This window comes from Bufo gargarizans, chromosome 6 (genome assembly GCF_014858855.1).
Source record: "Bufo gargarizans isolate SCDJY-AF-19 chromosome 6, ASM1485885v1, whole genome shotgun sequence".
NCBI lineage: Eukaryota > Metazoa > Chordata > Amphibia > Anura > Bufonidae > Bufo > Bufo gargarizans.
In genome coordinates, this window is record NC_058085.1 from 55,430,992 (window position 1) to 55,458,114 (window position 27,123).

At 44.4% G+C, this 27,123-nt stretch overlaps 1 protein-coding gene across 1 annotated transcript in view; it reads right to left on the reverse strand.

Annotated features, from left to right (window-relative positions):
- Positions 1 to 1,451: 1,451 nt before the first annotated feature.
- NOTUM (notum, palmitoleoyl-protein carboxylesterase) overlaps positions 1,452 to 27,123 on the reverse strand; it is a 63,459-nt gene continuing 37,787 nt past the window's right edge. The window contains exons 4-12 of the mRNA XM_044298932.1: positions 26,489 to 26,584; positions 26,235 to 26,295; positions 26,065 to 26,123; positions 24,755 to 24,857; positions 24,461 to 24,652; positions 23,668 to 23,768; positions 20,470 to 20,617; positions 20,338 to 20,385; positions 1,452 to 2,198 (exon numbers count right to left, since the gene is read on the reverse strand). Of these exons, the coding sequence (XP_044154867.1) occupies positions 1,898 to 2,198; positions 20,338 to 20,385; positions 20,470 to 20,617; positions 23,668 to 23,768; positions 24,461 to 24,652; positions 24,755 to 24,857; positions 26,065 to 26,123; positions 26,235 to 26,295; positions 26,489 to 26,584 (1,109 nt within the window). The 3' untranslated portion in view covers positions 1,452 to 1,897. The remainder of the gene's footprint in view (positions 2,199 to 20,337; positions 20,386 to 20,469; positions 20,618 to 23,667; positions 23,769 to 24,460; positions 24,653 to 24,754; positions 24,858 to 26,064; positions 26,124 to 26,234; positions 26,296 to 26,488; positions 26,585 to 27,123) is intronic.

A 27,123-nucleotide genomic window follows, 5' to 3' on the forward strand; every position in this document is an offset into this window, starting at 1 on the left:
CCACAGGCCGCTCTAGCTGGGCTTAATGTGGCCGGAAATTCAAATCTCCCGAGCTCCAGCGCAGTAGGAGACAAAGTATCGCGAGATCTTGCTTTTTCTCCGTGGTCTTGCGATACTAGGGACGGGAAGTGCTATCGCCCAATACCTGCGCTCCCGTCTTCCCCAACCATGACGCTGATCACGTTAGGCAGGAGAAACAAAGGAAAGGGAATCCTCCAGAGGTATGTCACCCTCTCCTCTTCAGGTAGCGCGTAGCGGGGAACTCACTCAGCACACTCCCTAGCCCAGGGCAGTTTCAGGGCTCTCACAAGCGGTCCAAAATGGATCAGTTTTGTCCTAATGCATTCTGAATGGATAAGGATCAGTTTAGAATGCATCAGTTTGCCTCCGTTCTGCCTCCATTCCACTCTGGGGGCAGACACCAAAACGCTGCTTGCAGCCTGACAATGCGAAGGCAAACAGATCCGTCCTGACACACAATGTAAGTCAATGGGGACGGATCCTTTTTCACTAACAAAATATGGCATAATAGAAAACTGATCCGTCCCCCATTGACTTTCAATGGTGTTAAAGATGGATCCTTTTTGACTATGTTAAAAATAATACAAACAGATCCGTTTTGAACGGATGCATGCGGTTGTATTATCAGTGCAGATCCGTCTTTGCAAATCCATGACAGATCCGCACCAAACGCGAGTGTGAAAGTAGCCTTAACTTGGAGAGAAACTACTCCCCAGCAGATGCTAGTAGGAATCCTCTCCTAGGACAGGAAAGCCACTGAGAAATGGAGGCCCCTCCTTCTTAAATATCACATGGCTGTTTTCAGAAGTCCTAAAGTAGTGGATTAAGAGGATGCCACACATGTTCTCAGTTCCTGGCAGGGCCTTGTTCTTGAGCTAGGAGAGAGTCCCTCCTCTGGACATTTATGGTGTATCCTATAAATATTCCATAAATGTCCTAGATTGGACAACCTCTTCATAGGACTGCAATTTCTCGTGATACTAATTCACTACATTATTCCCCTATACATCAAAGTCCTTGACAGATTGCAATTCACATCTTAACCACTGGGTGCTCACTGACACATGTAGCATATATAACTCCCAACAGAATCACAAAATCATGTCTTGTTTTCAAAGCTGGTCATCTCAGAGCAATCATCTCAGGATGGGTCGAGCCAAGAGGAAAGGTAAGAAAGGACACATCTAGAGTTTGCCTAGCAGGGGCCCAGTGCCCCATGAAGGGAAGAAATTGAGTATACTGGAGCTCCCGGAGGAACTCAATTAAACAAAGGAACAGGATATACCAATCTGATTGTATTGGAAATTATGGCCAACAGCTACCCATTGAGTGGTAGAGAATGTTTGTCCCCAGATATGTAAGGAAATGACAGAATTACACAGGCACTCAGGATATTTTTTTTTTATTAATGAGGGAATAGTTTCCATGATACAGGACATGCAGGTACTATTTACAGCTGTACACAGGGCAGCTCTCCTGCCCTCATTCATAAATAGGATTTACAAACTCCAATAAATAACATGGCTCCCCCGGGAATGAGGTTTGTTTGCTTTGTTTTATAAAATAAAAAAAATATCTTACAAAAATTATCTAAAAAAATATTCTTCTTCTATAGGTCTCAGACTCAAGTCACTATAGAAGAGGGCACATTGATGTCCCCACACTGCAGTGGGGTCTATGGCAGTCTGACCTCTTATAAGACCACCCATTTATAGTTGGATAGTGGCTCTGCTCTAAAGCTACACTGACCAAAGCCTCATCTGACAATGACTGGTCACTCCCTCTTATCCTTTCATGCCCTCATCGTTTCATCATTGTCAGATGCCTTACCCCATAAATATCAGCCCCCCACCATTTTACGCAGAGCTTCCCTTAACTAGCTACTAAGCACGCCCAGCAGTTTACTTGGCTCCATGCCTTGTTGGCTTGCCATCTTCTGAACATCAAAGCCAAGATGCATGAGAAACTGGACCACGCTCATCTCCTGCCCGGTGAAGTGGTCGCGGATGGAGGGGCAGGTGGGGTTACACTGTGGCCATGGGCAGCTGTCCATTAAGTGGTAGGGACATCCTTTTAAGGGGGTCTTGCTGTTCTTATTGTTTTCCTGAAGACTGCGATCCCAACAATGCAGCGCACGGGGTAGAGATGTCCCACGGACCTGCACTTCTGTCCAGTGACTGAAAATAAAAATAAAAATTTAACACTGTAAGTAAAACACATTGACAACACTTGTGCTGAATCACACACATGTAAAGCAGTAGGGGCCCAAATGACACCGAAAATAAGACTTATGAGCACAAAGTCAGAATACCACTTAAAGGGGTTATCTGGAGATTAGAATTAATCACCTATCCTCTGGATAGGTCATCAATATCAGATGGTGGGAGTGCTGAGGCCAGTGGAGTCGCCGTGCATCGGTTACATGGCAGCTCAACCTCATTGAAGTGAATAGGACTGAGCTGCAATACCAAGCACAGCCACTATACTGCGCTGTGATTGGAGAGATACTATCCTGAAGATTCGTAATTATTATATTTACAAGGATAACCCCCATTAGAACCCTGTGATTTTCTGTTGTGTTTTCATATTTTACAACCTGCCTTCCCGGAACTATAACTTTGATTTTTCTGTTCACATATGAGGGTATGGTTTTTGCAGGACAATTTTGACTTTCTAATAGCACCATTTAATATTCCATACGATGTTGCAGGAAGCTAGAAAAAAAAAAATCCAAATGGGTTGAGTTCCCTATGTGGTAAAACTGACTTGTGTCCTTCATTTTATGGATCAATTTGAGTTTGATACCAAGGTTTTTACAGTAATAAAAAATTCATAAAGTTATAACACGAACTCTCGCAAGACTTCTCGAAGTAATAACTTTGGCTCATTGGAGCCAATACATTATAATACTATACGGCGCTTCATATTCGATTCGCTCATCCCTAATTATGATACCAGATTTATATAAAGTTTTTCTTGTGTTTCAGAAGTAAAAAAAAAAAAACACACAACAACTTTGAAAATATATATTTTTTTCTTTGCATCGCCATATTCTGACCCCCAGACCTTTTTTATACTTGGTCTATGGAGCTGTGTTAGGGCTCATTTTTTGAGAAGCGATCAGTACTTTTGATTGATACCATGTTGGAGTGTGTATGGTCTTTTGATCACTTTTAGGGCTCGCTCACTCGACCATATGTCTTTTTTTTATGCCGAATCCGTTGTTCCGTTTTTTGTTTCCGTTTCTGTTCCGTTTTTCCGTATAGCATATACAGTATACAGTAATTACATAGAAAAAATTGGGCTGGGCATAACATTTTCAATAGATGGTTCCGAAAAAACTGAATGGATACAGGAGACATACGGATGCATTTCCGCAGGTGTTCCGTTTTTTTTGCGGACCCATTGACTTGAATGGAGCCACGGAACGTGATTTGCGGGCAATATTAGGACATCTTCTATCTTTCAACAGAACGGAAATATGGAAACGGAATGTATACGGAGTACATTCATTTTTTTTTTTTGCGGAACCATTGAAATGAATGGTTCCGTATACGGAACGCAAAAAACTTTCGTGTGAACGAGCCCTTAATTCCATTTTTATCGGGATGTGAAGCGACAGACGGACATTGGTGCTCGGACATTTTTATTTATATCTCAATTATTCTGTTTGCTATATCTGATAAATATTTTTAGGTTTTAATCGTACGTTTTCAGACGCGACGATATCCATGATGTTTATTTATCGTTTTTTTTTATTCTGGAGAAGGGGCGATTTAAAGATAAAAAAATGATTTTAATAAAAAAAAAAAAATTAAAAAAAAAACACTACTTTTTCTTTCTCTCAATTTTTTTTTAAAGAGAACTTGTCACCACAAAATGCAATTCATTATGAAAGCATCATGTTATAGAGCAAAAAATGCTGAGCAGATTGATATGTATCTTTGTGGGAAAATATTCAGTAAAACCTGTAATTTATACATTTACACCTTTGCTTTTTCTAACAGCTATAGGTACAGGGAGGGGATGTTATTAGTGACAGCTATCTGTCTATGCACACACAATGCCATCAATCACACCTCCCTCCTGTACCAGTACTGTTCACAAGAGGTGAAAAATGCAAAGATATAAATGTATATATTACAGGTTTTACTGAGTAGTTTCCCACATATCTCAATCTGTTCAGCTCCTCCTGCTCTATAACATGGTGCTTTCAGATTGCATAGGTGACTATATTAGGCAATCATTACATTGGCATTCAATCTCCTCCATAGTGGGAAAAAAATGAAAAGAAAAACCTCAAAAAACAGCATGTAGTGTGCAAAAGAGAGGCTTCTGTTTAGCAGTAAAAATGTGTGTGTGAAGTAAGCCTAATTAAGGCTGGTTTCACACGGGCGTTGCGGGAAAAGATGCGGGTCCGTTGCGGGAACATGCGCGATTTTTCCGCGCGAGTGCAAAACATTGTAATGCGTTTTGTACGCGCGTGAGAAAAATCGGCATGTTTGGTACCCAGACCTGAACTTCTTCACAGAAGTTCAGGTTTGGGTTAGGTGTTGTGTAGATTGTATTATTTTCCCTTATAACATGGTTATAAAGGGAAAATAATAGCATTCTTAATACAGAATGCTTAGTACAATAGGGCTGGAGGGGTTAAAAAAAATATATATTTAACTCACCTTAATCCACTTGTTCGCGCAGCCAACATCTCTTCTGTCTTCTTTGAGGAATAGGACTTTTGACGACGTCACTGCGCTCATCACATGGTCCGTCACATGATCTTTTTCTACCATGGTGATGGATCATGTGACGGACCATGTGATGAGCGTAGTGACGTCACCACAGGTCCTCTTTCTATGCAAAGCAAAGATGAAGACAGAAGAGAAGCCGGGCTGCGCGAACAAGTGAAATAAGGTGATTTAAATAATTTTTTTATTTATTTTTAACCCCTCCAGCCCTATTTTACTAAACATTCTGTATTAAGAATGCTATTATTTTCCCTTATAACCATGTTATAAGGGAAAATAATAATGATCGGGTTCCCATTCCGATCGTCTCCTAGCAACAGTCTGTGAAAAAGCGCACCGCATCCGCACTTGCTTGCGGATGCTTGCGATTTTCACACAGCCCCATTTACTTCTATGGGGCCTGCGTTGCGTGAAAACCGCACAATATAGAACATGCTGCGATTTTCACGCCACACACAAGTGATGCGTGAAAATCACCGCTCATGTGCACAGCCCCATAGAAGTGAATGGGTCCGGATTCAGTGCGGGTGCAATGCGTTCACCTCACGCATTGCACCCGCGTGGAAATCTCGCCCGTGTGAAAGAGGCCTAAGTCTACTTGCGCACGTTATGAAGTTGTAGGCAGAAAATCTGTGTAAAAAACGCACAAATCCATGGATTGTTGAAGATTTCCTGTTTAACAAACCCCATTGAAGTCTATGGGGAAAACCACTGTATATGTTGGTGCAGAATCACGCAGACTGACATGCTGCAGATTTTAAAATCCGTATGACAGCTAAGGCCTCATGCACACGACAGTTTTTTTTACGGTCCGCAAAAACGGGGTCCGTGATCCGTGACCGTTTTTTCGTCCGTGGGTCTTCCTTGATTTTTGGAGGATCCACGGACATGAAAAAAAAAAGTCGTTTTGGTGTCCGCCTGGCCGTGCGGAGCCAAACGGATCTGTCCTGAATTACAATGCAAGTCAATGGGGACGGATCCGTTTGACGTTGACACAATATGGTGCAATTGCAAACGGATCCGTCCCCATTGACTTTCAATGTAAAGTCAGGAGTCCCTTTACTTTCACACTTGCGTTCATATAATGCAGACGGTGGCTCCGTTCAGAGCGGATCCGTCTGCATTATATTGTTAAAACATTTCTAAGTGTGAAAGTAGCCTCAGACAGATCCGTCCAGACTTTACATTGAAAGTCAATGGGGGACGGATCCGTTTGAAAATTGAGCCACAGTGTGTCATCTTCAAACGGATCCGTCCCCATTGACTTACATTGTAAGTCTGGACGGATCCGCTTGCCTCCGCACGGCCAGGCGGACACCCGAACATAACTTGAAGCGTCCCCATCACCATGGGAACGCCTCTATGTTAGAATATACTGTCGGATATGAGCTACATCGTGAAACTCAGATCCGACAGTATATTCTAACACAGAGGCGTTCCCATGGTGATGGGGACGCTTCAGGTTAGAATATACTGAAAAACTGTGTACATGACTGCCCCCTGCTGCCTGTCAGCACCCGATCTCTTACAGGGGGCCGTGATCAGCACAATTAACTCCTCAGGTGCCGCACCTGAAGGGGTTAATTGTACTATCATATCCCCCTGTAAGAGATCAGGGCTGCCAGGCAGCAGGGGGCAGATCCCCCCCCTCCCCAGTTTGAATATCATTGGTGGCCAGTGCGGCCCCCCTCTCCCTCCCTCTATTGTAATAAATCGTTGGTGGCACAGTGTGCGCCCCCCATCGCCCCCCCCTCCCCTCCCTCTATTGTAATAAATCGTTGGTGGCACAGTGTGTGCCCCCATCGGCCCCCCCCTCCCTCTATTGTAATAAATCGTTGGTGGCACAGTGTGCACCCCCCATCGGCCCCCCCTCCCTCCCTCTATTGTAATAAATCGTTGGTGGCACAGTGTGCGCCCCCCATCGGCCCCCCCTCCCTCTATAGCAGTAACAACATTGGTGGCCAGTGTGCGGCCTCCCATCTCCCCCCCCCCCCCGATCATTGGTGGCAGCGTAGTTCCGATCGGAGTCCCAGTTTAATCGCTGGGGCTCCGATCGGTAACCATGGCAACCAGGAAGCTACTGCAGCCCTGGTTGCCATGGTTACTTAGCAATAGTCCAATAGTAGAAGATTCATACTTACCTGCTTGCTGCTGCGATGTCTGTGACCGGCCGGGAGCTCCTCCTACTGGTAAGTGACAGTTCATTTAGCAATGCGCCGCACAGACCTGTCACTTACCAGTAGGTGGAGCTCCCGGCCGGACACGAACATCGCAGCAGCAAGCAGGTAACTATGAATCTTCTACTATTGTACTATTGCTAAGTAACCATGGCAACCAGGACTGCAGTAGCGTCCTGGTTGCCATGGTTACCGATCGGAGCCCCAGCGATTAAACTGGGACTCCGATCGGAACTCCGCTGCCACCAAGCCACCAATGATGGGGGGAAGATGGGAGGCCGCACACTGGCCACCAATGTTGTTACTGCTATAGAGGGAGGGGGGCTGATGGGGGGCGCACACTGTGCCACCAACGATTTATTACAATAGAGGGAGGGAGGGGGGGCCGATGGGGGGCGCACACTGTGCCACCAATGATTTATTACAATAGAGGGAGGAAGGGGGGGCCCGATGGGGGGCGCACACTGGCCACCAAGCTATTATTACAATAGAGGGAGGGAGGGGGGGCCGCACTGGCCACCAATAATATTCAAACTGGGGAGGGGGGGGTCTGCCCCCTGCTGCCTGGCAGCCCTGATCTATTACAGGGGGATATGATAGTACAATTAACCCCTTCAGGTGCCTCACCTGAAGGGGTTAATTGTGCTGATCACGGCCCCCTGTAAGAGATCGGGTGCTGCCGGGCGGCAGGGGGCAGTCTTTTACACAGTTTGTAGTGTATTCTAACTAGAAGCGTCCCCATCACCATGGGAACGCCTCTGTGTTAGAATATACTGTCGGATATGAGTTTTCACGAAGTGAAAACTTAGATCTGAAAAAGCTTTTATGCAGACGGATCTTCGGATCCATCTGTATGAAAGCAACCTACGGCCACGGATCACGGACACGGATGCCAATCTTGTGTGCATCCGTGTTCTTTCACGGACCCATTGACTTGAATGGGTCCGTGAACCGTTATCCGTCAAAAAAATAGGACAGGTCATATTTTTTTGACGGACAGGATACACGGATCACGGCCTCGGCTGCAAAACGGTGCATTTTCCGATTTTTCCACGGACCTATTGAAAGTCAATGGGTCCGCGAAAAAAAACGGAAAGCGGCACAACGGCCACAGATGCACACAACGGTCGTGTGCATGAGGCCTCGGCTGAGTTCACGCTTCAGTTATTGAAGCAACCAATCAGATTTCACCTTTCATTTTCCATAGGAGCTGTGAAAAATGAAAGGTGTAATCTGATTGGTTGCTATGGGCAACTAAGCCACTTCCCCAGCTTTGATAAATCTCCCCCATTGACATCAATTTTGCATTTTGAAGACGGGTATAGGACATGTTTCATCCTCGGTGGATGCTTTCTGCATCCGTATGTCCGTTCCACAAGAGACAGAACATTTGCTATGCTTGTCCATAAAATTCAGACCCATTGGGGTGAGATTGATCAATCTGGTGTAAAGTAGACCTGGCTTAGTTGCCCATAGCAGCCAATCAGATTCTACCTTTAATTTTTGACAGCTCTTTTGGAAAACGAAAGGTGGAATCTGAGTGGTTGCTATGTGCAACTAAGCCAGGTCTACTTTAAATCTCCCCTATTAAGGTCTCCCATGGCTGTGCTGCGGGCCGCAATGCACGATCACCCACCGTGGGGCAGCCGCAGCGGATCGCGGAGCCATTCAATTTAATGGGTCCGCAATCCAGCTGTTCCGCTAAAAGATACGACAAGTTCCATCTTTTTGCAGAACGGAAGTACGGGATAAAACCCCACGGAAGCACTCCGTAGTGCTTCCGTAGGGTTCCGTTCCGTATCATTCCGCATCTCCGCATTTGCTGACCCATTGAAGTGAATTGGTCCACATCCGTGATGTGGAATGCACACGGAACGGTGCCCGTGTATTGCGGATCCGCAAATGCAGTCCGCAATACGGCCACAGAGTGCACACACTCGTGTGCAATAACCCTAACTTTTCAAAAATGCAGTCGGCACAGGAATTGCATCCATCAGTACTTTTATCCAGCTTCATGCTAATATATATATATATATATATATATATATATATATATATATATATACACACACATACATACATACTGTAATATAAAAAGTGACACTATTATATCAGTGGGAAAAAAAGGGGGTCAGTCAGCATATCCCAATGTGCAGGTGCACGCTGGCATGGCTAGAAATACAAAGAAAAAAATACGATGCAACAGCACTCTGCAAACCAAATAAAGTAATTCAATGCCATAGTTATTATGCTGGTGCTAATGCTATGCTTATTTTGAAAATATGAGATTCTTGGCAAATACATTTTGTACAAAATTATTTGGGCCCGCCTGCCGGCGCCAAGGCGATCTCTGTGAGATGGGAACCTAACACTAAATTCTACCAGTTATGTGCTATAACGGCCACCATAAAATTCAGGGAGTGCAGATTCCACATGCATGCTGGGTCCACTCTGCTTTTTACAATTTTTTTATGCCATAATAGCCTCCATTAAACCCAGGGAATGCAGGTAACATGCATGCCGAGCCCATTCCATACCTCTCCTGGTGCCAGATGGTTTCCAATGAATGCAATGAGCAGGCTACAGCTTTAGGCCTCATGCACACAACCGTTGTTTCATTCCGTGTCCGTTGTTCCGTTTTTCATGATTTTCTGCGGACCCATTGACTTTCAATGGGTCTGTTGAAAACTCGGCTAATGCACCGTTTGTCATCCGCGTCCGTGATCCGTGGTTTCAGTCCGTCAAAAAAATATAACCTGTCCTATTTTTTTCACCGAAAATGGTTTGCGGACCCATTCAAGTCAATGGGTCCGTGAAAAAACGCGGAGGCACACAAGATTGTCATCCGCATCCGCGTCCGTTTTTTTTCCTATCATTTGCATGGCAAACTTGACTTAGATTTTTTTTTATTTTCCTTCATGTCTTGAGATCCTCCAAAAATAGAGGAAGGTACACGGAAACAAAAATGGACACGGATCACGGAACAACGGAACCCCTTTTTGCGGACCGCAAAAAAATACTGTCGTGTGCATGAGGCCTTATACTTACACTAATTAAAATCACCCTATGGGGCAGACAGGCTGGTCAGGAGTGCAAGACTAAATGGAGTCAGCCACACCTCAAGTACAAACTGCAAAAAAAAGGGGGGTCAGTCAGCACATCCCAATGTGCAGCTGCACACTGGCCCAAATAATTTTGTATAAAATGTATTTACCAAGAATCTCATATTTTCAAAATAAGCGTAGAATTAATACCAGAATACTTTCTCTAACTATGGCATCATTGTACTTTATTTGGTTTGCAGAGTGCTGTTGCATCGTATTTTTTTTTCTTACTATTATATCAGTATTACATTTCACTAGGTGACCTGCAGCCCTATGGAAAATCTTAGAAATTTGGATAACGAGTGATGCCAAATGCATATCGATATATTTAATGGATTATTTCAATCCTAATCCGCCAGCAATTTTTTTTTTCTAACAGGAAAGCATTTACAAAGCCCACCACTAGATGGCGGTCACGTTCTTCTCATTTCCACAGTGTCTTTTCATATATTGCTATGTGTTTGAGGACTGGTAGACATTCACACATGGGCTTGAACCTTCTCTCTGTGAACCGTATATTATTTGGTAAACCGGGTGCAGACCACATAATAGAAAAGCACCTAAGCTCAGGCAGGGAGTGATCGGGCAGGCCAGGCTTTATAGCTGCTGCTGATTAACAAGTAGAAGCAGCTTAGAGAAGGGGAGTGGTGGTCATGGCAGAAATGGGAGTAGTAGTAGTTCAATTAATAATATTTCTAATAGAGGTAGTGGGATAGTTACAGACCTGGACCGTCTATGGAACAACATGCAGTATTACGGGGGAGGATTACATAAAGGGGGTTGTCTGGTTTTAATGGTTCACCATTTACTGTTACAGACCCTTCTTATGGACTTTGGACCATTGCATCCAGATAAGACAACTATGAGCAGCCAAATCTCTCCTCTCATCTGATGGTCTGCTACAGTGTATCAGTGTAGGTAAAATGTTTCAGCCTGGAGATCCAGAAGATTGCATACTATGGATACAATTGTAGAAATCTCAGCTGTGAAAATAAGGGGTTTTCATTCTATGGAGTAAGGCAAGAATGTGCACATTCACTGACAGCAAGCAGGTCTTGAAATGCATTGAAACATTCCTGCTTTAGTTACATCAATTAAAACCGACACTTAGGTTACATTTACACGACAATGCCGTGTTTTTTTGCGGTCGCAAAACTCGCATACCGGCCGTGGGCATTCCGCATTTTGCAGAACTGACAGGTCCAGCGTTGTTTAGAAAATGCCTATTCATGTCCGCAATTGTGGAAAAGAATAGGACATACTCTATATTTTCTGTGGGGCATCGGAACGGAACTACGGATGTGGACAGCACACTTGAAATGAATGGGTCCGCACCTGTTCTGCAAAATTTTGAAATGGATGCGGACCCATTCATACGGTCGCGTGAATGCACGCTTAGGCTAAGTTCACATGGCAGACTTTGACGTACTCTGCAGCAGAAACTGCTTCACTTTGAATGCAGCGGACTGCTCACAGCTGAGCTCCACTGAATGGAGCTAAACCACAAGCGGACACCCGCCGCGGCTTCGAGCGGTGTCTATCCGGACGCTGTGCCAAGAAGGGACAGGTCCTTTCCTGGAAAGGTTCCGGTTTTAAATCGTCAGCCGTGTGAACCGCAGTGCTGCCTCCCACTGAAAACAAGTCTGCACCAAAATTCTGGTGACATAAACCGCCATGTGACCCGGCCCTTAGGGTACTTTCACATGTCGACTTTTGCTGTAAAAATACCAGCTCCAAATGTTGGCAAAAAGTAAATGGGAAACATGAAAGGTAGAGCACACCATTTAAAAAGTCTACAATCTTGTATTGAAAAATGGGAAAGATTGTTGGGTAAAAATAAAAAAATGGCATTTAGGTTTTTCTTTCCCGTTATGACATTCATCACACAAGATAAATGTGTACTTAAACAATTTGGACATTTTCGCGCAGGGGCCAATTAGAGGATAGAGGAAGCCTCTCCCTCTGTCTAATTGCTCAGATGCTGCAGTTGCCATTGACCACAGCATCTGAGTGGTTAAACGACCAAGATGTCTTGTATGGAGCAGTCTCAGCTTGTGAACCCGCTACATAAACCCATCACACAACTTAGGCTACTTTCACACTTGCGTTCGGAGCGGATCCGTCTGGTATTTGTACAGACAGATCCGCTCCTATAATTCAAACGATGGTATCCGTTCAGACGGACCCATCTGCATTATATTTCAGAAAAAATTCTAAGTGTGAAAGTTAGTCAGACGGATCCGTCCAGACTTTACATTGAAAGTCAATGGGGGACAATATAGAACATGCTGCGATTTTCACGCCACACACAAGTGATGCGTGAAAATCACCGCTCATGTGCACAGCCCCATAGAAGTGAATGGGTCCGGATTCAGTGCGGGTGCAATGCGTTCACCTCACGCATTGCACCCGCGTGGAAATCTCGCCCGTGTGAAAGAGGCCTAAGTCTACTTGCGCACGTTATGAAGTTGTAGGCAGAAAATCTGTGTAAAAAACGCACAAATCCATGGATTGTTGAAGATTTCCTGTTTAACAAACCCCATTGAAGTCTATGGGGAAAACCACTGTATATGTTGGTGCAGAATCACGCAGACTGACATGCTGCAGATTTTAAAATCCGTATGACAGCTAAGGCCTCATGCACACGACAGTTTTTTTTACGGTCCGCAAAAACGGGGTCCGTGATCCGTGACCGTTTTTTCGTCCGTGGGTCTTCCTTGATTTTTGGAGGATCCACGGACATGAAAAAAAAAGTCGTTTTGGTGTCCGCCTGGCCGTGCGGAGCCAAACGGATCTGTCCTGAATTACAATGCAAGTCAATGGGGACGGATCCGTTTGACGTTGACACAATATGGTGCAATTGCAAACGGATCCGTCCCCATTGACTTTCAATGTAAAGTCAGGAGTCCCTTTACTTTCACACTTGCGTTCATATAATGCAGACGGTGGCTCCGTTCAGAGCGGATCCGTCTGCATTATATTGTTAAAACATTTCTAAGTGTGAAAGTAGCCTCAGACAGATCCGTCCAGACTTTACATTGAAAGTCAATGGGGGACGGATCCGTTTGAAAATTGAGCCACAGTGTGTCATCTTCAAACGGATCCGTCCCCATTGACTTACATTGTAAGTCTGGACGGATCCGCTTGCCTCCGCACGGCCAGGCGGACACCCGAACATAACTTGAAGCGTCCCCATCACCATGGGAACGCCTCTATGTTAGAATATACTGTCGGATATGAGCTACATCGTGAAACTCAGATCCGACAGTATATTCTAACACAGAGGCGTTCCCATGGTGATGGGGACGCTTCAGGTTAGAATATACTGAAAAACTGTGTACATGACTGCCCCCTGCTGCCTGTCAGCACCCGATCTCTTACAGGGGGCCGTGATCAGCACAATTAACTCCTCAGGTGCCGCACCTGAAGGGGTTAATTGTACTATCATATCCCCCTGTAAGAGATCAGGGCTGCCAGGCAGCAGGGGGCAGATCCCCCCCCTCCCCAGTTTGAATATCATTGGTGGCCAGTGCGGCCCCCCTCTCCCTCCCTCTATTGTAATAAATCATTGGTGGCACAGTGTGCGCCCCCCATCGCCCCCCCCTCCCCTCCCTCTATTGTAATAAATCGTTGGTGGCACAGTGTGTGCCCCCATCGGCCCCCCCCCTCCCTCTATTGTAATAAATCGTTGGTGGCACAGTGTGCACCCCCCATCGGCCCCCCCTCCCTCCCTCTATTGTAATAAATCGTTGGTGGCACAGTGTGCGCCCCCCATCGGCCCCCCCTCCCTCTATAGCAGTAACAACATTGGTGGCCAGTGTGCGGCCTCCCATCTCCCCCCCCCCCCCGATCATTGGTGGCAGCGTAGTTCCGATCGGAGTCCCAGTTTAATCGCTGGGGCTCCGATCGGTAACCATGGCAACCAGGAAGCTACTGCAGCCCTGGTTGCCATGGTTACTTAGCAATAGTCCAATAGTAGAAGATTCATACTTACCTGCTTGCTGCTGCGATGTCTGTGACCGGCCGGGAGCTCCTCCTACTGGTAAGTGACAGTTCATTTAGCAATGCGCCGCACAGACCTGTCACTTACCAGTAGGTGGAGCTCCCGGCCGGACACGAACATCGCAGCAGCAAGCAGGTAACTATGAATCTTCTACTATTGTACTATTGCTAAGTAACCATGGCAACCAGGACTGCAGTAGCGTCCTGGTTGCCATGGTTACCGATCGGAGCCCCAGCGATTAAACTGGGACTCCGATCGGAACTCCGCTGCCACCAAGCCACCAATGATGGGGGGAAGATGGGAGGCCGCACACTGGCCACCAATGTTGTTACTGCTATAGAGGGAGGGGGGCTGATGGGGGGCGCACACTGTGCCACCAACGATTTATTACAATAGAGGGAGGGAGGGGGGGCCGATGGGGGGCGCACACTGTGCCACCAATGATTTATTACAATAGAGGGAGGAAGGGGGGGCCCGATGGGGGGCGCACACTGGCCACCAAGCTATTATTACAATAGAGGGAGGGAGGGGGGGCCGCACTGGCCACCAATAATATTCAAACTGGGGAGGGGGGGGTCTGCCCCCTGCTGCCTGGCAGCCCTGATCTATTACAGGGGGATATGATAGTACAATTAACCCCTTCAGGTGCCTCACCTGAAGGGGTTAATTGTGCTGATCACGGCCCCCTGTAAGAGATCGGGTGCTGCCGGGCGGCAGGGGGCAGTCTTTTACACAGTTTGTAGTGTATTCTAACTAGAAGCGTCCCCATCACCATGGGAACGCCTCTGTGTTAGAATATACTGTCGGATATGAGTTTTCACGAAGTGAAAACTTAGATCTGAAAAAGCTTTTATGCAGACGGATCTTCGGATCCATCTGTATGAAAGCAACCTACGGCCACGGATCACGGACACGGATGCCAATCTTGTGTGCATCCGTGTTCTTTCACGGACCCATTGACTTGAATGGGTCCGTGAACCGTTATCCGTCAAAAAAATAGGACAGGTCATATTTTTTTGACGGACAGGATACACGGATCACGGCCTCGGCTGCAAAACGGTGCATTTTCCGATTTTTCCACGGACCTATTGAAAGTCAATGGGTCCGCGAAAAAAAACGGAAAGCGGCACAACGGCCACAGATGCACACAACGGTCGTGTGCATGAGGCCTCGGCTGAGTTCACGCTTCAGTTATTGAAGCAACCAATCAGATTTCACCTTTCATTTTCCATAGGAGCTGTGAAAAATGAAAGGTGTAATCTGATTGGTTGCTATGGGCAACTAAGCCACTTCCCCAGCTTTGATAAATCTCCCCCATTGACATCAATTTTGCATTTTGAAGACGGGTATAGGACATGTTTCATCCTCGGTGGATGCTTTCTGCATCCGTATGTCCGTTCCACAAGAGACAGAACATTTGCTATGCTTGTCCATAAAATTCAGACCCATTGGGGTGAGATTGATCAATCTGGTGTAAAGTAGACCTGGCTTAGTTGCCCATAGCAGCCAATCAGATTCTACCTTTAATTTTTGACAGCTCTTTTGGAAAACGAAAGGTGGAATCTGAGTGGTTGCTATGTGCAACTAAGCCAGGTCTACTTTAAATCTCCCCTATTAAGGTCTCTTGCACACGATCGTGTGCACCCCATGGCTGTGCTGCGGGCCGCAATGCACGATCACCCACCGTGGGGCAGCCGCAGCGGATCGCGGAGCCATTCAATTTAATGGGTCCGCAATCCAGCTGTTCCGCTAAAAGATACGACAAGTTCCATCTTTTTGCAGAACGGAAGTACGGGATAAAACCCCACGGAAGCACTCCGTAGTGCTTCCGTAGGGTTCCGTTCCGTATCATTCCGCATCTCCGCATTTGCTGACCCATTGAAGTGAATTGGTCCACATCCGTGATGTGGAATGCACACGGAACGGTGCCCGTGTATTGCGGATCCGCAAATGCAGTCCGCAATACGGCCACAGAGTGCACACACTCGTGTGCAATAACCCTAACTTTTCAAAAATGCAGTCGGCACAGGAATTGCATCCATCAGTACTTTTATCCAGCTTCATGCTAATATATATATATATATATATATATATATATATATATATACACACACACATACATACATACTGTAATATAAAAAGTGACACTATTATATCAGTGGGAAAAAAAGGGGGTCAGTCAGCATATCCCAATGTGCAGGTGCACGCTGGCATGGCTAGAAATACAAAGAAAAAAATACGATGCAACAGCACTCTGCAAACCAAATAAAGTAATTCAATGCCATAGTTATTATGCTGGTGCTAATGCTATGCTTATTTTGAAAATATGAGATTCTTGGCAAATACATTTTGTACAAAATTATTTGGGCCCGCCTGCCGGCGCCAAGGCGATCTCTGTGAGATGGGAACCTAACACTAAATTCTACCAGTTATGTGCTATAACGGCCACCATAAAATTCAGGGAGTGCAGATTCCACATGCATGCTGGGTCCACTCTGCTTTTTACAATTTTTTTATGCCATAATAGCCTCCATTAAACCCAGGGAATGCAGGTAACATGCATGCCGAGCCCATTCCATACCTCTCCTGGTGCCAGATGGTTTCCAATGAATGCAATGAGCAGGCTACAGCTTTAGGCCTCATGCACACAACCGTTGTTTCATTCCGTGTCCGTTGTTCCGTTTTTCATGATTTTCTGCGGACCCATTGACTTTCAATGGGTCTGTTGAAAACTCGGCTAATGCACCGTTTGTCATCCGCGTCCGTGATCCGTGGTTTCAGTCCGTCAAAAAAATATAACCTGTCCTATTTTTTTCACCGAAAATGGTTTGCGGACCCATTCAAGTCAATGGGTCCGTGAAAAAACGCGGAGGCACACAAGATTGTCATCCGCATCCGCGTCCGTTTTTTTTCCTATCATTTGCATGGCAAACTTGACTTAGATTTTTTTTTATTTTCCTTCATGTCTTGAGATCCTCCAAAAATAGAGGAAGGTACACGGAAACAAAAATGGACACGGATCACGGAACAACGGAACCCCTTTTTGCGGACCGCAAAAAAATACTGTCGTGTGCATGAGGCCTTATACTTACACTAATTAAAATCACCCTATGGGGCAGACAGGCTGGTCAGGAGTGCAAGACTAAATGGAGTCAGCCACACCTCAAGTACAAACTGCAAAAAAAAGGGGGGTCAGTCAGCACATCCCAATGTGCAGCTGCACACTGGCCCAAATAATTTTGTATAAAATGTATTTACCAAGAATCTCATATTTTCAAAATAAGCGTAGAATTAATACCAGAATACTTTCTCTAACTATGGCATCATTGTACTTTATTTGGTTTGCAGAGTGCTGTTGCATCGTATTTTTTTTTCTTACTATTATATCAGTATTACATTTCACTAGGTGACCTGCAGCCCTATGGAAAATCTTAGAAATTTGGATAACGAGTGATGCCAAATGCATATCGATATATTTAATGGATTATTTCAATCCTAATCCGCCAGCAATTTTTTTTTTCTAACAGGAAAGCATTTACAAAGCCCACCACTAGATGGCGGTCACGTTCTTCTCATTTCCACAGTGTCTTTTCATATATTGCTATGTGTTTGAGGACTGGTAAGACATTCACACATGGGCTTGAACCTTCTCTCTGTGAACCGTATATTATTTGGTAAACCGGGTGCAGACCACATAATAGAAAAGCACCTAAGCTCAGGCAGGGAGTGATCGGGCAGGCCAGGCTTTATAGCTGCTGCTGATTAACAAGTAGAAGCAGCTTAGAGAAGGGGAGTGGTGGTCATGGCAGAAATGGGAGTAGTAGTAGTTCAATTAATAATATTTCTAATAGAGGTAGTGGGATAGTTACAGACCTGGACCGTCTATGGAACAACATGCAGTATTACGGGGGAGGATTACATAAAGGGGGTTGTCTGGTTTTAATGGTTCACCATTTACTGTTACAGACCCTTCTTATGGACTTTGGACCATTGCATCCAGATAAGACAACTATGAGCAGCCAAATCTCTCCTCTCATCTGATGGTCTGCTACAGTGTATCAGTGTAGGTAAAATGTATCAGCCTGGAGATCCAGAAGATTGCATACTATGGATACAATTGTAGAAATCTCAGCTGTGAAAATAAGGGGTTTTCATTCTATGGAGTAAGGCAAGAATGTGCACATTCACTGACAGCAAGCAGGTCTTGAAATGCATTGAAACATTCCTGCTTTAGTTACATCAATTAAAACCGACACTTAGGTTACATTTACACGACAATGCCGTGTTTTTTTGCGGTCGCAAAACTCGCATACCGGCCGTGGGCATTCCGCATTTTGCAGAACTGACAGGTCCAGCGTTGTTTAGAAAATGCCTATTCATGTCCGCAATTGTGGAAAAGAATAGGACATGCTCTATATTTTCTGTGGGGCATCGGAACGGAACTACGGATGTGGACAGCACACTTGAAATGAATGGGTCCGCACCTGTTCTGCAAAATTTTGAAATGGATGCGGACCCATTCATATGGTCGTGTGAATGCACGCTTAGGCTAAGTTCACATGGCAGACTTTGACGTACTCTGCAGCAGAAACTGCTTCACTTTGAATGCAGCGGACTGCTCACAGCTGAGCTCCACTGAATGGAGCTAAACCACAAGCGGACACCCGCCGCGGCTTCGAGCGGTGTCTATCCGGACGCTGTGCCAAGAAGGGACAGGTCCTTTCCTGGAAAGGTTCCGGTTTTAAATCGTCAGCCGTGTGAACCGCAGTGCTGCCTCCCACTGAAAACAAGTCTGCACCAAAATTCTGGTGACATAAACCGCCATGTGACCCGGCCCTTAGGGTACTTTCACATGTCGACTTTTGCTGTAAAAATACCAGCTCCAAATGTTGGCAAAAAGTAAATGGGAAACATGAAAGGTAGAGCACACCATTTAAAAAGTCTACAATCTTGTATTGAAAAATGGGAAAGATTGTTGGGTAAAAATAAAAAAATGGCATTTAGGTTTTTCTTTCCCGTTATGACATTCATCACACAAGATAAATGTGTACTTAAACAATTTGGACATTTTCGCGCAGGGGCCAATTAGAGGATAGAGGAAGCCTCTCCCTCTGTCTAATTGCTCAGATGCTGCAGTTGCCATTGACCACAGCATCTGAGTGGTTAAACGACCAAGATGTCTTGTATGGAGCAGTCTCAGCTTGTGAACCCGCTACATAAACCCATCACACAACTTAGGCTACTTTCACACTTGCGTTCGGAGCGGATCCGTCTGGTATTTGTACAGACAGATCCGCTCCTATAATTCAAACGATGGTATCCGTTCAGACGGACCCATCTGCATTATATTTCAGAAAAAATTCTAAGTGTGAAAGTTAGTCAGACGGATCCGTCCAGACTTTACATTGAAAGTCAATGGGGGACGGATACGTTTGAAAATTGCACCATATTGTGTCACCTTCGAACGGATCCGCCCCCATTGACTTCCATTGTAACTCTGGACGGATCCGTTTAGCTCCTCACGGCCAGGCGGACACCCGAACGCTGCAAGCAGCATTCGGGTGTCCGCCTGCTGAGCGGAGCGGAGGACAGACGGTGCGAGACTGATGCATTCTGAGCGGATCCGCATCCACTCAGAATGCATTAGGGCTGGACGGATCCGTTCGGGGCCGCTTGTGGGAGCCTTCAAACGGAACTCACAAGCGGAGCCCCGAACGCTAGTGTGAAAGTAGCTTTAGACATACAGTTACATCCAGGTGTGCAAAGGGGTTAAAGGTGGAGGACATGTTTAAGACTTAAATAGGTTGTGCAGTGCTACGATATTGATGACCTATCCTTGTGATAGGTCATCAATATCAGATCGGCGAGGGTCCGACACCCGGCACCCCCACCATTCAGCTGGTTGAAGAGAAGGCGAGCACTGTGGCAGCGTTGCCTTCTCTTCATTGTTTACCTGGTCGCTGTCGACATCACAGAGGTGAGCAGGTAGAACTACAAGAAGCTCACCTCTGCGACACTTGAATAGGAAGGAGCCATCCCATTAAAGTGAATAGGACGGCTTGTAATTACATCTGTTCACCGCTGCAAAGTCGACGGCGAGCAGGTAAACAATGAAGGGAAGGCAACGCTGGCACAGTGCGTGCCTTCTCTTCAACCGGCTGATTGACGGGGGGTGCCAGGTGTCAGATCCCCATCGATCTGATATTGATGACCTAGCCTGAGGATAGGTCATCAATCAAAATAACTTGGACAACCTCTTTAAATATAAGGAGAAGGATGAGACTTACTTCCTTGTGATGACTTCATGAGACAGACAAGCAGGAGCGAAGCTGGCCCTACAAGAAGAAAGACCATGGTCAATGTCTTAGAAGACCAGCACAGCGGTCAGAGCAGCAGTCAAACCAATTTTGAATATGTACCCAACATCCTTCAAGGTGCTGCGCAGCTCACGACCCAAGTTCTGAATGTAGTTCCACTGGTTTTCCTGCACTGGCTGCCCACTCAAATGGACATTGTCCACCGTCAGCTGGGCCTCATCAAATAACCACTGTACTACAAATACAGGACCTGCAATAAAACAACACATACGTCAAAAACACTCATGCTGTGGGGCATGATGGGAGCTGTAGCTTTGCAACAGTGGGAGAGCCCCATGTAGTAGTTAGCCCAACAGCTATCCAATGCATATGGCCAACCGAACAAAAATGATTAAAAACACAACTGCACCAATTAAATGGCCCCCAAAATATCAACTGGCTGACTGCAATATAATAAACACATAATAAAACATGGGCCTTTCATGGACACTGGTAGCACGACCTGTAGAAACACAAGTGATGTATGGATCTTGACCTTATTTCAGATTACGAATAGGTAATATATTTGTGAGAACACGCGCTCACCATCAGCGTGTGATATATGAATTTCAAAGGCAGACACAAATAGATGCGGCCATGTCTGGCTTACAGATGTCAAACAGCTGGTGACACATGGCCCCTGGATGAGCATCCTCCAGGACCCGATGCAGTCTGCCACACCATGCTAGTGATCAACTACTCCATGGACAGGAATGCAACCTGAAGATATAACATGTAGATCGCTGTACAGGTCACCATACAAAATACACTTTACTGGGGGATCTAAAACCTTGTGTCTGCTCAAAAGGGAAAATTATATTGTTACTGAGCTTCACAATGATGGATCTAAATATGGCTTTAAAGGAACAGGTCCATTAAAAAAAAAAAAAAAAAAAGGACTTAACGTATATGTGAATATTCGATGTAATTTTACATATATGTTATAAAATATGGGGAATGGTTTTCTGGACATCATTTTTTTAAAGTCGCTCCATGTATTCTATTTCCTGTCACAATTCATTAAAGGGGTTTTCTGATGAACTATCCCCTAGTTAGGTAATCAGTATCTGATTGGTGGGGGTCTGACACATGGGACCCCCCTCCGGTCAGCTGTTTGAGAAGGCAGTGGTGCTCCTGTCCTGTTATTGGCGAGGTGAGAGAAGGCCATTGTGCTCACAGGAGCGTCTCTGCCTTCTTAAAATACCTGATCGTGGGGGTCTCGGGTATCAGACCGATCAGATACTTGATGACCTATCAGTGAAAAAAATCTCAGAAAACCCTTTTAAATTCCTCTTTGTTTTCACTTTAGCATAGTAGACATTCTTGATCAACTCTCTCAGTCAGACCATCACTGCGACCAGAAAGAAGACCCCTGTATTGACCCAATGAGAGCATCACACATTACACAAATCAATGCAGTGCTCTTCAATGGACAGGGCTGTCTTACTGGTATTGCAATTCTACACCTACTATCATCATCAGTATTCAGACTACATCCCTCACAGCAGCAGTAAACTGACAATGGATCTATCTATATAGGAGGTTTTCTCATTTGTGTACAGGAGGACAATATTTTATATTTTCAATGGCATAGTAATGCCAACATAAAAATAAAATACAAAAAATATTTGTTTTCTACAAGTTAAAAAAAAATACCCCTTTATGATGGTAGTGTCCCTTTCACCTACTTTGGGACAAGGCTGAGCAGTGTCAGTAAGTGACTGGTTGCACATCAAACAGCATTAGAGCTGTATAAGGTATAAAGCTCCTCATATGGAGACATTTTCAGTAAAGGCTGAGCTACGGATCTACGATTCAGCCTCCATTACTTTTTATGGGTGAAAAACAACGGTAATAAGTAGGCAACAGTAACCCATTGGCATGAAGATTATGCCATTTGGTCCAAACTTCACTTCTAAGGCAATCCATACTAAGGGCGTTCTCTCCCGATCCCCCACCTTACCCCTATTCAAATACGCACTCGCCTCAGCCGAGTCCTCTGGCAATGGCATACATTCCCAAGAACAAACCGTTCAATCTTTAGCTTCCCCATTATCTACAGAACAGGCAAGTTGGGAGGTCCAGATAAACATGGATCAAACGTATATGGCCAATTCAAGGTGCCTCATTTCCAAAGTGGCCACGCCAAATTTCTGTACATGGTGCAAGACTTTATTTTTATCAATCTAATTAAACGTATGAACTTTATATAGTGAGAATCCTAAACCGGTAGCCCAAATTCTACTTATTTATATTGAAAAGTATTATAATTGATTCATGGGTTTTACATTTCATTTTATGCACCCTAATATTTTACTTGCTCTCGCAGTTGCTACTTGGCATTGAGTACTACTATTTAGCTTGTTGTGAACCCAAGACCTTCTCATGCTCCCCTTTGTAGATCAGTAAATGAGCAGTTTGTGTATATTGAAAAGATGTCAAATCAATAAGTAATATGCTTAGTTTTTTCTTCGCTTCAGAGTCTATTTTAAAACAGACCCACACAAACAAAGCAACATAATTTTGACAATAAAAGCCTGAAAGTTTATATTTCATCGAAATAAAAAATATATATATATTAAAGGTGCTATCCAGGAATTTGATATGATAGGTCATCAATATCATGGTTCTGGGGGTCAGACCACTGCCATTCAGCTTTTTAAAGGGGATGCGATGCTCACAGGAGCTCTGCGGCTAATATTGGTGACTTATCCTGTGGATAGGCCATCAATACTCAATTCCTGAATAACCTTCAAAAAGATAAAATAGGTTTTTCAACTATTACTTACTGATTAACTATCCTCTGGTGGGGGTCCAACATCCAGCACCTCCACAAATCAGTTGTTTATGGCAGACACCGATGCAGGAAAAATAACAGGACAAATTCAGAAGCAATGTCTTTCCATTGTGTAGAGGCCATGCCAGGTTATATTAATTTGAAAGGGAGCTAAGCTGCAGTACGCAGTCATAGCTACTACACATTGGATGGAGCCTTTAGCTTCTGGCTCCGCTCCATCTACTTTGTTGTTTCTGGCACCAGTGGCTGCTGCAAAAAGCTGATCGGTAGGAATGAGGGGACCTATACCAGACAGCTATTGAGAACCTGTCTTCAGGTGGACCTTTAAGTTGAAAACACTCTTGCATTATGGAACACAGATGAAGGCACATAATAGACAAGTCCAATTTAAACTCAAGTCTGTAGGGATTCCACCAATATTGGTCTTGTTCTCCAATTTTTGTAGCTCTTTTTGTACTACTTACTTCTTAGGGTTGGGTATATCTTGTAGCCAAAGAAGCAGTTCCACTCTTCACCTTCTTTGAACTGTTGCTTACACCTCTCTGGAACAAGCCCATTCCAGTATCTGATACAAAATAAGGTTTTTGTCAGAGACAATTTCACAGCCATACTTATATCTTAAGACCATGGTCCTTGCAGCTACACAAAACCTGCATAAAGACTATTGGCTAATATGTACTAAAAAGGACATTCCATAGAGACCTTACCAAGACAGAGTTTCCAAAGCATTTAGGGTGGCATTTTCTGATGAACAAAGGCCCAGTTGGCCTCATCCACATGGAGTCAATGCCTCTATTAACCTAGTTGAATATGTATATAGACCCTCTAAATCAATGAGCACTTGCAGGGAGGACTCCAGTCTATAGTCCCTTGACTGCAAATTAGCTGTTATCTGGAGAAAAGGTACTTCCAGAGTCAGACTGGCCCACCATAAGGATCCTCTGCTGGGCCCAGGCTTTGAAGCCATAGTGGGCCCCAAAGATCTAGTAGAAAAAACAGCTGCCTTTGGGGCCAATAACTTGCCATTCGGGTCTATTTCTTTGAATCAAAATCTATTAGACTTTGATGATATAAGGGTTAGGGCCTTGAGAATAAATTTCCTCTGTAGGGCCCAAGGAACCCCATTCCAACCCTACCTACTTCCATAGAATGTTATAGTTTCAGTTTATGTTCGTAAATGTAGTAATTCTGCAAGCTAAAAACCTTTTAGATTGTAATACATGTACAGATCATCTTCATCCTAGGCTGTTCCTTTACCTGATTCCTCTCTGGATGGCCTCTGTAGGGGCACATGTCATAATATCTGTGCAGTCAGTCCTCCTATACTGCTGGTTATCGAGAAACCAGCCAGAATCCGAAAGCCCACGCACTTGGATCCCGGTATAACCCAGTTCTTCTAGTTGCTCAGCCACCAGGTCTACATTTAGAAGAACGCCTGTTCCACCAGCACTAGTATGGTAAAGAATATGAAATATTACAATATTTTATAAGAATCTAGTCATATCGGTCTTTTTTCAACAAAATCCCATATCATCAGAATCTGACTCTCACCTGCTTCCAGCTAAGAGAAGGACTTTGGCTGTGTCCAGCCCTTTCCCCAAAAGTTCCTTCACAACCTCTTGTATAATAAGTGAACCCATGAAAGCATAGTCACCTAAAATAAAAGAACTACTTAACATAAAACTTTTCAGAGCCTCAATAAAAGGTTATCCACTTTTGAGAAATCCTTCATAAAGTGCACTTTTAGGGGAGATTTCACACAACACATTTGAAGCCAAAAGACACACGACCAAGATTTTGTTTTTTGAGGGGGATGGAGGGGATCTGCTTAGTGTTTGTATGTTCTCCCAGTGTTTGTGTGGGTTTCCTCTGAGTACTTCAGTTTCATTCCACACACCAAAAACTGTTGTGAGTGATGGCAATATTTGTACAGAACTGTGGAATGTGTAGGTGCTATATAAATGGATAAAATAAAAGCAACACTAGTAGCCACCAAGATGCTTATATAAAATAGAGACAGTAGTTAAAGGCTAGTGACACCTTTGGGGGCATTTTTTTTTTTTTAACAATAGATCTTTATTAAATAGTGTATACATTTGTCCTCTATGGTCTCCACTTTTCCATACATAGCATAGGCTGCTCTGTCTTCTTCACAATTAAATTTATCACAGGAGATGTCTGATGGCTTAATTTGTAGCCCCTTATTTCTACTTTCCTGAGAGTTCAAGCATTCAGTTAGCTGAATTCTTATCGAATTAATAATAATTCAGCTTAAATAAAGCTGGGCATATACATTAGATAGAAGTTGGTTGATGGTTGGTTGAAGAAACAAACATCTAGTGAACATTTGTTTCTAAAAATATAGCCACACACATTTTAGTCCATATTGGCCGTTCCAGTTGTTCAAACTGCCCATATATACGTTCAATGAAAAAAATAAAAATAAAAATCGGGCAATGGATGAAAGATCTTTATGGTAATATTCCTTCAAAGAAAGATCTTTTGTCCATGAATGATCTTATTTGAATGAAAGATCTTTCATCTGATGAAGATATTAAAAGCGGCAAACTTATTTTCAAATGACAATGGTCTCTCATCTATCGGTTAAAATGATCATTCGTTGTTAAATTCCAACCAACGAATGTTCATTTTGGTTGAAATCCATTCTGATCAACTTTAGACTAATATACATGGCCACCTTAAATCCTTAGGAGCTTTCAGAAAATTTGAGACAAGGGCTAAAGAATGAGGCAACAGAGCAGCTCCTAAGCTATAATAAGGAAATGCCTTAGAATAATTGAGGGAACCAGTTGTCTTTTACCCAAATAGAACAATGCCCACTAAGACACAGGAGAACATACTTTTTTCTGATTTGGGTGAAGCTCCACTCCAGACGTCACTGGAACAGTACGGGATAAATCTGCAAAGGGAAGGATCACCATAGTGAGTAGAAATTCTCAGGTAAAAGACAGGCCTAGCGGATAACTAATATGAATGTATTAAGGTGGACAAAGACGCAGATAATACTTACACCATGTTAGCATTCCACCAATGTGGATTCTCCTCGGGCTGAGTTGACAAAATTCCTGAAGCTGAAACATGAAATGAAGCTTGACACAAACAAATGATTGCCACACGAACTTACATGCATGACGTGTAGGTGACTAGTAAGTGTAAATTACAGAATGAGAGGAGTTACATGGATGGGACAATGCAGACGGAAGACGTATTTGCATCCTGGGACAACTGGATCCCAGTCACAATACATAGTGCAGGGTCACTCACCTTTTTTAGTGGCTGGCCATCCTTTCGAGCTCATGAATCTTCTCATGGTGTCATAGCGGAGGTCACAGTTCTCACGGCTAATGCAGTACCAACCACCTTTAAAAAGGAGCAGATATCAGCACACAAGGAAGCAGGAGACCCAATAGCACAAAATGTTATGAGGCCACTTCAACTGATCACAGTTGCCTGTAGAATCTGTCAGATGTGCTTGTAACTTAATCTTATTTCATGACAAGAACCTTACATTCAGAATGGCTTTTACACATTTACAATGCAGAGCTTTACAAGCCATAAACGACAACCCCTGTGGGACCTGTAATGGCCGTATTTGTTCTAACTCATCTTTCCCAAAATGGATATAGCCAAAAAATAGGGAAAACTAAAACTTGAATTGCAGTGGTACACATGCATTTGTGCTAACACTCAATTCAGCTCTATAGTCGAGTAAAGCACTTGGCCATCTGCAGCAGTCCTGTAGAGTTTACATGGAGCGCCACCGTGCAGGTTTGATTAATGCACCATTCAAATGGGGAGCAGGGCCCCCATTTCTTGTAAACTGTGGGGTTCCCAGCAGTCAGAATAGCACCAATCCAAAACGTATTGCCTGGCTAGTGGCCTAGGAAGGGTGGTGCATC